General features: G+C 40.8%; 1 protein-coding gene and 1 long non-coding RNA gene across 2 annotated transcripts in view; both read right to left on the reverse strand.

The window, feature by feature from the left end:
* LOC111608430 overlaps positions 1 to 10156 on the reverse strand; it is a 52209-nt gene extending 42053 nt beyond the window's left edge. The window contains exons 1-2 of the long non-coding RNA XR_002752653.1: positions 9831 to 10156; positions 9072 to 9475 (exon numbers count right to left, since the gene is read on the reverse strand). This is a non-coding gene — a long non-coding RNA (uncharacterized LOC111608430). The remainder of the gene's footprint in view (positions 1 to 9071; positions 9476 to 9830) is intronic.
* Positions 10157 to 10907: 751 nt separating this feature from the next.
* pou4f1 (POU class 4 homeobox 1) lies at positions 10908 to 13933 on the reverse strand. Its single transcript, XM_005799712.2, has 2 exons — positions 13573 to 13933; positions 10908 to 13133 (listed from the first exon to the last, which is right to left on the reverse strand). The coding sequence occupies exons 1-2, from the start codon at positions 13693 to 13695 to the stop codon at positions 12150 to 12152; spliced, it is 1107 nt and encodes a 368-aa protein (XP_005799769.2). The 5' UTR covers positions 13696 to 13933; the 3' UTR covers positions 10908 to 12149.
* Positions 13934 to 14549: the final 616 nt, after the last annotated feature.

Here is a 14549-nt window from a genome sequence, read left to right on the forward strand (position 1 = left end):
GTTGACCTCTTGGAACTGACACTGCAGGATCAAACGTCACTTTTTATTTTTATTTCTATGCAGTGCTGCTTGTGAATTATGCTGATAACTGTTTTTCTTTTTGGATATTGTGACACTGAGATGAACTTAACGTGCAGCTGGCTGGAGAGCAGTTGTTGACCAAGATATTGTCTCTGTCTTTGGAAAAAGTTCCTGCCCTCTGAAATGCACTCATGCAGTCCAATCTTGACTATGAGTAACGTGTCAAGTAAAAAATAAGGCATTATTGCGGGGCAGAGTATTCTGCCTAAAGCCTTCTTGAACTATTGAAATCAGAATATTGAATTTGTTTATTATGTATTTATAGTTGGAGAATGAACAGCTATGGATTTGGACATGGGTTTTCAGCAGCATATATGAATTTACAGCAACTGCATTGCAGCTTGTGTGTAAAAGGACTGGTGAGTCTTCCACAACAAAGAAAGTTCACCATCAGTATCGAGTAGAAACGACAGCCAAACCCCCTGAGAATCAGGTGCACTTTCCGAAATGTAAATCAGGCCTTCTCAGAGACGCACAGACTTCTCCATCCCCTGCTGCTCAGAAAGCTTTGCCATTCACCTTTAAACAGCAGAACAATAATCAATGGAGCATTATTAATGCTGGAATCATTCATCTTCTCTCCTGTGTTATCCTGCTGAGTGTAAAGCTGCTTAAGTCATGGAGCTCATACAGTGGACTGCATCGCATGTGCTGGTTTAAATAAAATCCATTGCATCTGCTCTCACTTACCCGAGATCAATATCTTACCAAAAGTGGAGCGTTACCTAGAACTATCTGTACATTCTCTTTTTTTTAAGTAATTCGATAACAAATATATTTTGACACACTGATCATAAATGTTTGACGCAAATTAGATCAACCAAAAGATCTTAGACAGAGAGTAGTTCCATCTGTGACAACACTGCTCCTAATCCCAATGGTTTCTACGCAGCACCATGTAGGACTCTCCGGTTTTCAGCCAGAAAAAGAACCATCCATGTCTACTTCAATCATTAATAAGCAACGTTTCCCTACACAAGCCCTTCCACAATCCCTCAAAGATCTGGCTGTGAATTTTTCATAAACCAAGTCTCTGTTTCTTGTTCATGAGCTGTCTCTATACACCAAAGCCTATTCCTTCCATGTCCAACCCGGCGAATTTATTGGATGTAGCAGGAGTGCGAGTAGAGCAGTGGCACTCGGCGTAGGGAAGAAGAGGGAGCGACCTCGCTCCTTCATTACAGGAGGCAGATGTAAATCAAACTAATTATGGAGCCACTACGGTATCGAACCCATGGAGGGGAAATGAAATGATCAGAGGCAGGTCAGTGCTCAACAGAGAGAGAGAGTTAATGAAAATATTAATTACCTGGTGATATAGTGAGAACACCTCACACACCCCCAGTTCCTCTCTGCCTCAAAGCCCCTACCTCAGAGAGCATTTGTTTTAATTGAGTAATAATAAGACTGTTACATTTGGCTGAGTCACTTGATTAGGGTAGGTAATTGACCAATAAAGGTACATGATTGGCAATTATAAAATCCAATGTAGTGCTAATTACTTAGCAACTCTAAAGTGTCTAACATGGAGAACATTGCAGTTCTAAGCAGATGGTTATTTTAAAACTCATAAAATCAGAGCATAGTGAGTTCAGAGTCAGTTAATCCACAAAACGCCTTCAACGCATCCCATAAACCCTCTGTCAAACACATCCCTCCTAATATTAGTAGAATTGGCTATTAATACCAGATTTGGCCACATGATTGATTTTTCTCTGTGTTTTTGTTCTGAATTATTCAGTGGTACATTTATCTCCTCACCTTCCCTTCTCCCCAGACTGTTGCACCTCCTCCCTGTTGTGTGACGATGGTCAATAAGTGGCAGGAATTTGGATCCTGACTGTTTCAGACAGCATCATTCTTAGAATACACAAACGAGAAGGTAGTATGCAGCCCAAATAGGTGAAATTGAGTAGCAGTCAATCAAAGTCATTAGAGAATTAATCAACCTTTGTAATTAATCAGCAACAGCAACTCTTATGGACTTTCCTAAAACTGTTCAAAACACAATATTACGTTAGAATAAGTACACTTTTAAATTGGCAGAATGTAACACAAAAAAAAGTATCTGCCATTATTTTTCATAACTGAACTAAATCTCATTTCATGACACTAAGAAAAAAAGCGTATTTGTATGTAGTACATGTCAGTATCTGATTCCCACTGTTAGAAGCTCAGCACATGATTTTTCTTGATTCTTTCCAGAATCTAATAATTGGGAATAACACATATATGTTTACAGAAAAATCTGACTTTAAGTTGGATTTTTAAAAAAGTATTTCTTGCACTACCACCCCTCCCCGTCTTGATGCGAACTATTTCACTCTGCTGATAATCATGTGCGTATGGATGTAGTCTGCCATGTGACACAATTTGGAGCTAATTTTTTGCTGTAGGCGACACTAGCACACAGTGTTCAGGCATCACTCTCACGACATCCAAACACAAGTCAGTTTTTATTTACCAGTTTCCAAGGGGTTTGAAGGACAAATTGATTCCATTAAGGCAACCGAGCCTGTGCTTTGAAACTCTTGCTGAGATACATCAATGTGACTGCTGCTTATTACTCAAGCATAATTAGCCGTGTCAACCTATGCAGCTCGATGAGTTGATGCATTCATTCAGCTACCTGTCTGGCTCGCAGCGAGTGAGCGAGTGAGTAAGTGAATGAGTTTTACATAGTTCTTGGCTTTCCTCTATTCGGAGTGACAGCCTAATCAGTAGTTTGTCAAAGCCGACTCCAGCTCCACCTGTCAAAGCTGTCAGTCTTCTGAGGAGCCGATGAGGTCCCCTGAGTAATAAGCAGCAGAGCTGATTTCGCAACCGTGTGACCTGCAAGGTGTGAAGCCAGGCCACTGAGGACATCATAATCATTGTCAGAACATGTGGTATTGATGAAAGATGTCAGGAATGGCTGAAACCTAACATGAGATCCTGGAGGCACTCAGTGGAGTCTCTTGGGTGTGATCGTAGTTGTAACACAATGCATTGTGTGAAAGTGACGCAAGGCAGCTGCAACATCTGTTGGATGTAGAGAAGGCTGTTGAAGGAGTTTTTGTACCTGTTTTTGTTCTGTTAACAGATTCAATAGTTGCATGTCTGATTCAATGTTTTAACTGCAGAAATGCAACCAATAGTTCATCTCTAAGTTCTATGCTTAGAGATGAACTATCTCTAAGGTGCCACTTTCTTAAGGTGTCCATCAAAAAGCTCATTTTGTTGTTCATGCATTCCAGCAATGTGATTTAGGGGATTGTTTTCCAGTCTGTGTAACCAGATGCTAACAGGATCAAAGAAAGGCAATCAATGGCCGGCATGATGTGCCCTTCACCATGTTTTCACTCTGAGATGCTTCCTTTTTCTGATAAACGATGTCTGACTTGCAGCATCCCAAATATTATTTACTGAACATGTAAAATGTCCACAAATGCAGACAAAAGATGCAAAAGAATGATGATCCATCTGGAGTTCCTACCCAGGTACGAGAGCAGAACATGATGCCCACCCAAGAAAAAAGTAGTTATAGCCAAGCCTGCACTTCAAATTTAAATCAGGAAAGTGAAGATTAATGTGGTGATTTATCCACTGAGGAGGAGGAAGTGAAGAGATGAGAGCAGTAGCATGGAGACTTAACAAACCGGCACCTCAGGGAGTGGTTTAAAATATTCTGTAGTGCTCGTACACTTCCAATAATTTACAAAGCAATATGCTAAAATTCCACAAGCATTTAGGTCATGCGTTGTATTTTCTGAACCGGGATTGTTTCTCTGAGATCCACTTGTGTCGGATCTCCCATTTCTCCAAACAGCTGTCACAAAAAAAGGAAGTCATGCCTTGACTATATAAGTCTCACTTTTTTTCCCACATGTCCATGTAAAACTGCTCAGCGATAACGGAGCTTTCAAAATATTATTCTAGGGACTTTGCCAGGCAACTCAAGCCTCATAAGTTCATCTGAGGTTAGTTTTCTCAAAACAAGATGGCCTTTGGCTCTAAAAAAACACTTCTGGTTACTGCTACCCACAATGCTGGACGGAAGAGAAGTAAAATATTCAGCATCTGCAGTCAAATATTCTCCATAATTTGTCAAGCTATTTGTTGAGGCATGAACATGTTGTGTAATCATCCATCAGCCTTGGTTTGTTTATTCCCTCAAAGAGACTCAAAACATTTCGATATTGTAGAGTAAAATGTGCTTTAAATGCAGAGTGTTTTAGATGGTGGAGGGGAGACCTGTGTCCACTGTCATGGAGCTCCACCGATGTTTGTAGCTAAAGTACTTGCTTTTTCATTTTTCATTTTTCAGTGTCACCGATAAGTGGCTACACTTCTGTTGGGCAAATTGTAGATTTGACCAAGAAAACAAGCAGCTATTTGTTTAAAGCCATGAACAGTGAGATACTTCAAAATGGTTGAGCCTTCTTGTTTCAGACAGACATTAATCAAAATATTCCTTTTTTTAGTGGGTGTTTTATTTATGTATTTTTTATATATGTTTTGAAAACCAAAGGAAATGGCACATGAGATTTGTTTGTTTAATTCTTTCATGGTTTTAAGGTTGTTGTTTTTTTCTTAAACTCTAAACTACAACGTTAAAAAATTCAACTCTTCATCAAGCTCAGTGTCAAAAAGTTTTCTACTTGTGAATATGCTACTTTCTTTGGTTTATTTTTGTTTACCGATGTGAAAAGTGATTATTCTGGATAATTGGGAGTTTCAATTGCTCTCATCCTTCTGGTTTTGTGGTACTTGAAATTTTATGACATTTATATACTAGGCTCAAGCAAAAAATAAATAAATAAATAAAAAAGAAAATAGTTGTAGTTGACTCTGGATGTGAGTTTCAGACAGAGATTCTTTAGTGATGGAGAAAAAAGTTCATAAAGATGTTGAGTTGGACGATCTAGTCTGTAACATTTAAATCGTCCAGAATCAAAAATGTCCTGAGGTTTCTGCTTCTGTGTTTAGTCTAACTGAAAAGACTAAGGACTTCTAGAGAACGGAGAATGAAAATGCTCATAAAAACGGTTCTATATCAGATTTGTGGGTTTTGTGAAGCTGGATGAAGCCGGATAATTTAACCATTATGCATGAAAAAAAAGGTTATAGTTTCAAAGTTTAATATAATTAGACTTCTGCCCCTTTGTGATTGAATATTGCATCTTTACAATAGCATCAGAACAAGAGGGTCTAAAAATTAGTCTTAGGATCGCTGCTGCTGCTCCACCACAGATTTCAGACTTTCAATGCGTGCGTGCGCGTGCGTAACATTGAGAGAGGAAGAGAGAGAGAGAGAGAGAGAGGAAGAGAGAGAGAGAGAGAGAGAGAGCGCATCAACATTTGTTCCCCTGTATGCTTCGAGTTCAGCAAATGAGTTGAACCAACCTTCCCGGGCAGTCCTCCCTGTCTACCCCAACCTCTAACAACTCATGAAATATTTACGGTGCCTCACACTAACCTCTCGCACATCCACTCACACACATATATTTTTCTTTCTGTCATTTTAGCTGATAGTCAAGGGATGTAAACGTAAATGTCCGCTTAAGCCTCGCTTTATTTTGAGAGAGCTTGCGAGGTTCACCTCACAAACCTCTCACCCCTCCACGGACGCGTTCACGGGCTGCTCGTAGCCTAGACACTCGGTGAACTTTTGTGCAATTTCAGCGAGCGTTCCGGGGGGCCCAGTGTATTGTATTCTGGTTGAATGTACGCAGAGGTAGCTGGATACAAACTTGACACCCGGCCGATCGGCAGCTGCCGGCTGTTTAATCAACAGTGATGAATATTTGATGGCGTGGCGGCGGGCAAATGGTGGCCGACACCCTCCTCATTATCGAAGTCCGTGTGTACGGAGGAAGATATTGAATATCTCTCCGAAGGGGACCTGGCCCCTGTCAGCAACATGAAATGCCCCTACATTTCACCACCACACGAAAGTCTAGACCTTAAATATGTGCAAAGCTGGTTCGCAAAATAGGACACCACGCAGAAATAAGAGTCATGGATCAAGCGCCTGGATTCGAAACCGAAACACCTGTAAATATAGGCTTGTATTTGTTCATGTTAGCATTTAATAGTGTACGTAAAGGTGAAAATGGAAGAGTTGATAGTAGAAGCTTAAACAAAGTTTATTAAGTGGAAATATACTTGAGACTGGAGATTATCCCCAAAAGACTACGCAAAGTACTTCAACACGAAGGACAGCGACATAAACAGGTCAGAAACAAAGTCGTCGTGATGGTAGGAAAAAAAAGTCATTCATTCATTCATTCATTCATTCATTCATTCACTGCATAAATCACCACTCCAAGCAAGAATGACTTATTTTACGTTTTGCAAAAAGAGAAGAGAAAAAAAATATTTGCGATATAAAAAAGAATAAGGTATTTCTCTTTTACATACATTATTTTTGTTTTAAAGTATTGTGCATACTTATTGCAAGATTTAGGCTTAGCTTATGTAGTCAAGGTTAGAATAAATAGAATGTTCGTGCGTTTTAAAAAATTATGACATTATGTGTTCACTTTTGGTTAACCTTGCTGAGCCTGACTCTCACAGAGAACTAAAGTTCCTGTCCTACATTTTATTATTATTATTTTGAAGTAAAGTATTTCAAATAAACAACAAATCTGTAAATTCACACTAAACAAAGCATTAGTTTTAAACCCCTGTCGCTTCTCTTGAGTTTACGTCGATGACGCTGACGTTGGGTCTCCTTATATGGCATATTCTCGCTATTACGCCCCCCCCCCCCCCCCCCCCCCTTATGCTTCCGGTCGCTCGTCCCTCTCTTTTCTCGCGCGCCTACCTGCTGATACGCGTGCGAGTAATGGCGAGAGGGAGCAGGGTTCAAAGAGCACTCCGCCCGGGGCCGCGGCGGCTCTTTGAAGGCAAGGACTGGGAAATAAGTGACATTTAGGAAGTGAGGCAGGTTTAGCATAAAGTGACATTTAGGTGGCGGGACGTGATTTGAGAACGAGTTGAAACGTCCCGCCATGATCACGTGAAGACACTGACAAGTGTTTTGATGTTTTAGTGTCGCACTTTATCAGTTTAGTTGTCACGCGGTGAGTTCAAACAACTGTACTAAGGTTAAACCGAGCATATTTCCAGATTTTTAAAAAATATATATTATTATTTTAGTTTTTTATTTGACTAAACATGACTAAATAGACTAAACTTGACTATTTGGCCTTTATGAAAGAATGTTGTGTACATTTACAACAAGTATCTTGTGGGTTGGGTTTATAGGTACCCTACTAATTATCTGCATGGTGAAAAAGATGTGACACAAAACACAACTGATCCTGGCTCATTGATTAATACTCTACTTGTGGTTGGTTGCTACATAAGTATTGATTTTGGGACCTTTTCCAATTTTGACAAGAGGTTTTTTTTGTTGTTTGTTTGTTTGTTTGGTTGGTTGGTTGGTTTTTGTGACAAAATGAAAGTAGATCTTTTGGGAAGAGCAAAATAAAAATGGTCAAGAGGATCCCTGTTTTTCCCCCATAAATTATAATTTGTAAATCTCACAAAGTTGTCAACTACCTCAGCTAGTGTACAATTATTGTTATTATTATTATTATTATTATTATTATTATTATTATCAATAATAATATTAATAATCACAAGTGTCAATACCAATTGAAGTACGTATTGAAATTCACACAGCAAAGAATCAAAATATCAAATTTGGCTTCAATAAACTGCCAATCTTAGTCTTTAATTTATTTCCAAATTTTAAAAAATCACCAGTTCTGCAAGTTTGAGCTGTTCCCATCACGTCGCCTATTATTTTTGCTTTCCTACAACTTTTTGACCCCTCATCTAAACAACTACACCCACAATAGGACTTCTGTGCTCCATACTAACACAAATCTATAGTTGTTGTTGTTGTTGTTGTTGTTATGAAGGCGACCTGCATCTCCTTGATGCGTCCACATCCATTTTTATCTGTCATTCGCTACATGACAAGAGGTCAGCCCCTCAAGATCAAATATTTTTCTTACTAAATGACGGATTTATTAGACAAATAAGTTGTGCGTCTGACTCTGAACCCTCTGTGATTGAAATATACCCTTGTGTCAACAGCACCGCCTCTCAAACCGGGTCCCCGGCGATGAAGGGCTGCCACGGCGGATTACTGAGCAAATATGAGTGGGAAATGAGTGCAGATCTGGGGGGATCTTCCCATCCGCATCCTAGGTTTGACATTTCCGTCCAAAGGCCAACCTTAGCGCGCATTGTTAGATCAACTGAGCCATCTGAGGCTTCTCTTTTTATTATTTATTTTTTGAAGAAAATTCATAAGTTGGCCTGGAATAACATCGAAAACAAAAACGAGTTCAGATTAAACAAATAAACCCAACTAACGTCAATTGTGAGCATTTTTTCCCCCTTCCTTTTACCTTCAGCGCGTCATCTTGTAATTATAATGATCTAATCCATCTTAACCTGGGTGCCTAACAGCTGCGATTAGAGTAGGCTCACTTTCTTCCGCTCAGAGCCATAGTAAAAACTCGTACGCTCGTAAATCTAAGCGCCCCGCGTAACCATAACGTGGCGAAATCATTATTTGCCGAGGTGGTGTCAGAGACTCGCTCATTTCGTCTGTCAGGAATCCAATTTCCTTTTATTTACATCCGCGGTATAGATTAATTACTCCCCTGACTAGTAGCCTGCAGGAATTAAGTTATGGGATCCTTTGGAAGGCTCCACGATTAATCCATCAAGGCCTACGCAAGGATACAAAGGCGGAAGCAGAAGTGGTGATTAATATCGGCGAATGGTGAATAATAATAATAATAATAATAATAATAATAATAATAATAATGCGAAACCAGTTATCTGTGGCCCAAGAAGCACGACCACAGCATCACGGGAAGTAACACGGTGGGAAGAGTTTAATGTACTTGAACGATCCAGACATGCAAAGGGGGAGAAGGCCTTTTTCTCTCTCTCTCTCTCTCGGGCCTCTGTGTTATGAATACCTGAGATCAGGTGACGATGCGGCGCAGTATTGATGGAGCTTTAAGGGTTATGATATCGGCGAGGACCATCGATGAAGTATCCCCAACTGATTAATAGAGGGCTCTGTCGTAACGGCCTGACATATGGTAGGCGAGGCAGCTGGGGACGGTACCTCAGGCATCCCCTACGGCCATTAACATATTAGAGGCTATTGTGAAGGCAGACAGTCCGACTTCATCCACAGCCCCTTGTGCAGAGAGACAGCACCCCAGAGCTGTTTGATATAGGCTTTCAATAATGCATCACTCTTCAGTCCGCCAGCGGAGCTGTTCGTGGTGCTGAAATGATGGTGCCATGTGGCGCGTGTGGTGCTGCTGGTGGAGAGTGTTCAGTGCCAACGGTGCTGTGTGGCTGACTGTCCGTACTATAAATAAATAAATAAATAAATAAATAAATAAATAAATAAATAACAGATAGATAGATAGATAGATAGATAGATAGATAGATAGATAGATAGATAGATAGATAGATAGATAGATAGATAGATAGATAGATAGATAGATAGATAGATAGATAGATAGATAGATAGATAGATAGATAGATAGATACATAGATAGATAGCATTCAAGTTTTCAATAAATTGCATTAATTATTATTTGCTACAAAATAACCACGCTGTATTCCGTTCTAAGCTTTGTTTCTGAAACAATCTTATCATTATTTGCTCATTCAGGTTAAAAACTATGTGAAATTAAAAAAAAAAAAAAAGGCCTACTTACTTTGACGAGCCGCATCCTCTTCTGTCCAATTTGGCCCCAAAAAAATCTACAGAAAACAAAAACGAGAAGCTTTCGCTGCTGTTATACAAACGGCGTCCTCCACATGCCCACTTCCTCTGAAAACCCCGAATGCCGACTGAAAGTATTGCATCTTATAGCGGCAAACCTTGATTAATATTGCATTACACGCTTATAAAAATTCAGAGTAATTCAAGTGCCAGGCGAATGTGAAGGAAGAAAAAAAAATCCGTGCAGGTTTAGAGTTCAAACAGCACAGTTAAAGGAGGGATGAGATGTCGTTGGGATATTTCAAAGATAAAATCTGTTATTTTATTACTTTGTGTTGTTTTGCTCGCCTCTTTCTCTCTTTTTTGTTCTTCTTCTTCATTTGCATGCCCTCTTTTATGCTACCGCTGAATTATTCTGACGTTGCTGTGACACTTCAGTGGATCTAGTGTGTTGTCAAGGCCTGGCATCACCATAAATCTGGAAGAGTGGAGCTTTATCCTGAAATTTTCAAAAAATGATCATTACAATTTTACTTGGCAAAGAAACATTAATTTATGACTAAAATAGTGCATTATTATTGTTATTTTGTATTGTTATTATTAAGGAGATAGCTATTGGAAACAAACTTTTGTCCGATTTTTTTTCCTCTTTTTAATCTAATGTTTACTGTGTAATTTAGAAAAAAACAAAACGGATTTATTATTAATTATTATTCTTGCAATTATTATTATATTATTATCGAATGTAAGTGAATATTATCAATAATATTTTTCATATTTTTAATTTGAGAATACATTAAATCGTTGCTTGATTTAATATGTGTGATTCAAATCAAATACATTTCCCATCCAAGCTTTATTTGCAAAAAAAAAGGGGGAGGGGGAGAAAAAAAAATAAAGAAAAGGAAACAAAGAAAAGCTGAAGGGAAAAAACATAACTTCATGTCGTACTGAAAGCATTCCAGTTTTAACAAAGTTGTTGCTATAATATTGTGCAACAACAATGAGCCCCTTGAGTAGCGTGTCCAATCACAACCAGGAGAAGAAGAAAAAAAAAGCACGGTTTTCTTTCTTTGATTTATTAGAAGATTGCTGGAACACACTCCCCGTTGGATTTTGGCGTACAGGATGGAGAGTACCAATGAAAGTAAGAGGACAACAGAGGAGAGTGTAGAAGTTGTGAGTGAGGGAAGGAGACATTTTCCATGATGCACATGGCGCCGTAGTTTTGTAAACATACCTGTGCACAAAGTAAATAGTACTTACACAACGACTCCGCAACAGTTAACACGACAAACAACGAGGTGATCTTAATGCGAAAACAAGCATTTAACAGTGACTTACAACCACCCACAAAAAAAAATAAGGTCTATCAGTAGATAGCACTACTGTAAGCAGTGATTTATTTATTTTTTTCTTAAATGCATAGAGTGTTTGCACTGCAAACTGAAACGCATAAAAGAAAATTTTCCTCTTCTTTTTTTATTGTGATTACTCCTTCATGAAGCACACACGCTGTTCGTGCTCTGATCTGTGATGCCAAAGGTGTCGCAAGACCCCTAGAAATTGTTTCCAAAACACAGAAGTTCGCCTCTTGTAAGTGATAAAACTGTAGTCTGTACATACAAACCATGTCGATCTAAACCTAAAGGGTCTTTTTTTGTGTGTGCAAATTTAAATAAATATATCTGTAGTTATTATGATGGCCTGTAGAGGCTTATTTGCTTCCCGTGAATTAGTATTTCATGCAGGCCCAATTTATTTTATTAATTATTTTTTTTTTCGTTAGACATTAAAGTTTGCAACAAAATTTGAAGTGTATAGCAGCTTCTAAAGTTAGAATAAAGGAACACATGAATAAATGAACAGCTTCGTGAATTACTCTATACCAAACAGTGACAAGAATCAAACCGAAACACAGTTCAACAATAAATGAGGTAATTCGTAAATGGCTATATTTCAAATCATAGGCCTATTAGAGGAGAAAAACAACTCGCTATATTGTATCGAGCAAATTACGTCTTTCCGCGCGTTTCGAAAGGCAATGACGACGACGACGCTAAACTTTTCCCTCGCAACAACTGAGCGAAATTTGTGTAGTCTGGTATTTGCATACTTCACATTCACCAATAACGTGAAAAATAAACAAGATATATGAAGCCTCATAAAATGGGTGTCTATAGTCCATTGTGCACCAACGTGTAAAGTCGCTGGAGACAAAAGACTGAAAATGGTGTCTTGTTAGTGTCCCTTGGTCCCCAAATTCAGTCACCCAGCTCTTCATTTCATTTCTCTCTGTTGTCTCTGCCCATCAGTGAGCAGCTGAAAATTTCAACCTTTTCTGCTTCTGTCTTTGGTTACAAAACCACACTCGCACCACATTTTTTTTCAAGTCCAACTTTTCAGCTATGGCCGCTATTTTCTCGGAGGACGGCCGAGGCTGTACGGCGAAGTACGCCTCCAAAGACCTCTTTTCCGGGGCTGCTATCGAGGTCCTCTTCCGTTTCTTTTCCCCGCCGTTGAAAATGTCAGGTTTGCTCATTTTCTCCCTCTGGGCCCCCTCGGCCTCCTCCAGCCAGGCCTGAAGGATGGGTTTGAGCGCAATCATGTTGTTGTGGGACAGAGTTAAGGACTCAAATCGACAAATTGTACTTTGGCTCAGCGAGCCCACACCGGGGATTTTGAGATTAGCCAGAGCGCTGCCCACGTCCGCCTGGGTCACCCCCAGCTTGATCCTCCGCTGCTTGAAGCGCTCCGCGAAAGCCTCCAGCTCCCTTGGGTCTGTGTCCGAGTCATTGATGGAGGGAAGTCCGGGGTTTGTCAGACCTGGGCCGCCTTGGCTTCCACCGTGATGGCCCGGTAAGAGCCCGTGGTGGGTGAGCGACGAGTTCATGCTCATTGCCTGGTGGGATAGGTGACCCAAACCGTGCATGTGGGAATGCGGGTGGGCAGAGGAGGTGGAGATGAGCCCTCCGCCGCCACCTCCGCCTCCCCCGCCACCTCCTCCGCCTGTCCCGTCGTGCGAGGACATCAGGGTGAGGGACGGCGAGCCGATGTGATCCATGATGTCCGGAGGCTCCAGGTTCTGGTGGTGGTGGTGGTGATGATGGTGGTGGTGGTGGGCCAAGGGCACAGTGGACGTCGACGAGCATGGCACCGTGCTCATCGTGTGGTAGGTGGCGTCCGGTTTGAACGGGTGCGTCTTGGCCTGGGACACGGCGATGTCCACGGCGGCCAAAGCCTCTGCCCGAGCCAGCAAGGTCTCATCCAGACTCGCGAATATGTTGCTCTGTAGCTGCGAGGGCAAAAAAAATAAAAATAAAAAATAAAAAATGAAAAAAAATGAAAGGGAAGAGGAGAAGAAAGTGAGTGAGTGCAAAATAGGAAAAGGCACATGGAGGGAAAAGAGGAAAAAGAAACGTGCATAAATGCATCTGTCAGTCGGTACTTTTGGCGACACGCAGCAGAGTTGAGTATTCCTTCAGAGGCGGGAAGTCATAAAAATTAATACAAAAACGGCAAACGCCGGGCTTTTGCGTGAGCATGCTTTCAAAAAGATCACAGACTCTCCGAGTGATTGCTGTGGAATACATGAAAAAAACATTAAGCGCGCGTCGTGGCGGAAAGTGCCTTGAAGCGCCTCTCGTTATTACGCACAAGACAGCGCTCGTCGCTTGCGAGCAGCCGAGGCAGGAAAAGTGACAAAGAAGGTAAAGTTTTCTGGGATCATTTACCTGTGGAGTTTGCAGGCAGGCTCTCCTTATAGCTTCCGAGCTGGAATGCAGAGTGGTGTACTTGTGCTCGGGTAAGGAGGGATGCATGGCGAAGTGCGGCTGTTTGCTGTTCATGGACATCATCTTGGCGAACGTCTCGAATTAAAGTGCTCAGGAGAAGAAAAAAATAAAATAAATAAAATAGAGGGGAGGGGGGAAACAGCTACGAGAGCTGGAAAATAGTCATAGATAATCACAGATCCTTTGCCTATTCGGTAATGATGCAGTGCGATTCGCTCTGTAGTGCGCCGAGTGCGGCAGCCTTGTGCCCGGAGATCACAGAGATGCCTGCAGTCTCTCAGACGCGCTTATCTGTCTACTGTTTCCCCCACTGCTGGGGATGAGAGAGGCTCTTACACCTGAGCGCCTCAGATCTCGTCAAGCCCGTGCTCGGCTGCTCTCGCGAGACACGAGCTGCCAGAACAGTGAACTGGCTGACAGATAAGAAAAAAGAAAAAAAAAAAAAAAAAAGCTGCTCACAGGGCAGGCAATCACATCTGGAGAGTAGTTGCTTGCGTTTTAGGGCTTCTCTCTATCCAGCTACAGGAGTGCATCAGTAGCTTTCAGGCCTCATTCTTCACTTCAGCTCCAGTTCACAAATGACCCGGTGCAGCTAATTTTGGCTTGTGTAGCTAAATATATGTATATATTTTATAATGCAATTGTCTGCACTCGTTCTTAATGTAATCTGAGACACAGAAAAGTAACATTTTGTGCAATCACACACCTAATTATATCAGAATATTCAGTCTATTCTGGTTTTCTTTTTTTAATCCACTATTAGGATATCAAGTTCTATTGGTAAAGTTTCCAGTCCAGGTGGCAGGGTCCTTCTTTTTCACCCCTAATTAAAAGAAAATGGGGAGCACCACCTGATCATTAAGGCCCATCATTGCCAGATGAGTGCAAAACAAATTGATTTAATACATGACCAAACC

This window comes from Xiphophorus maculatus, chromosome 4, assembly GCF_002775205.1.
Source record: "Xiphophorus maculatus strain JP 163 A chromosome 4, X_maculatus-5.0-male, whole genome shotgun sequence".
Taxonomy (NCBI): Eukaryota; Metazoa; Chordata; class Actinopteri; order Cyprinodontiformes; family Poeciliidae; genus Xiphophorus; species Xiphophorus maculatus.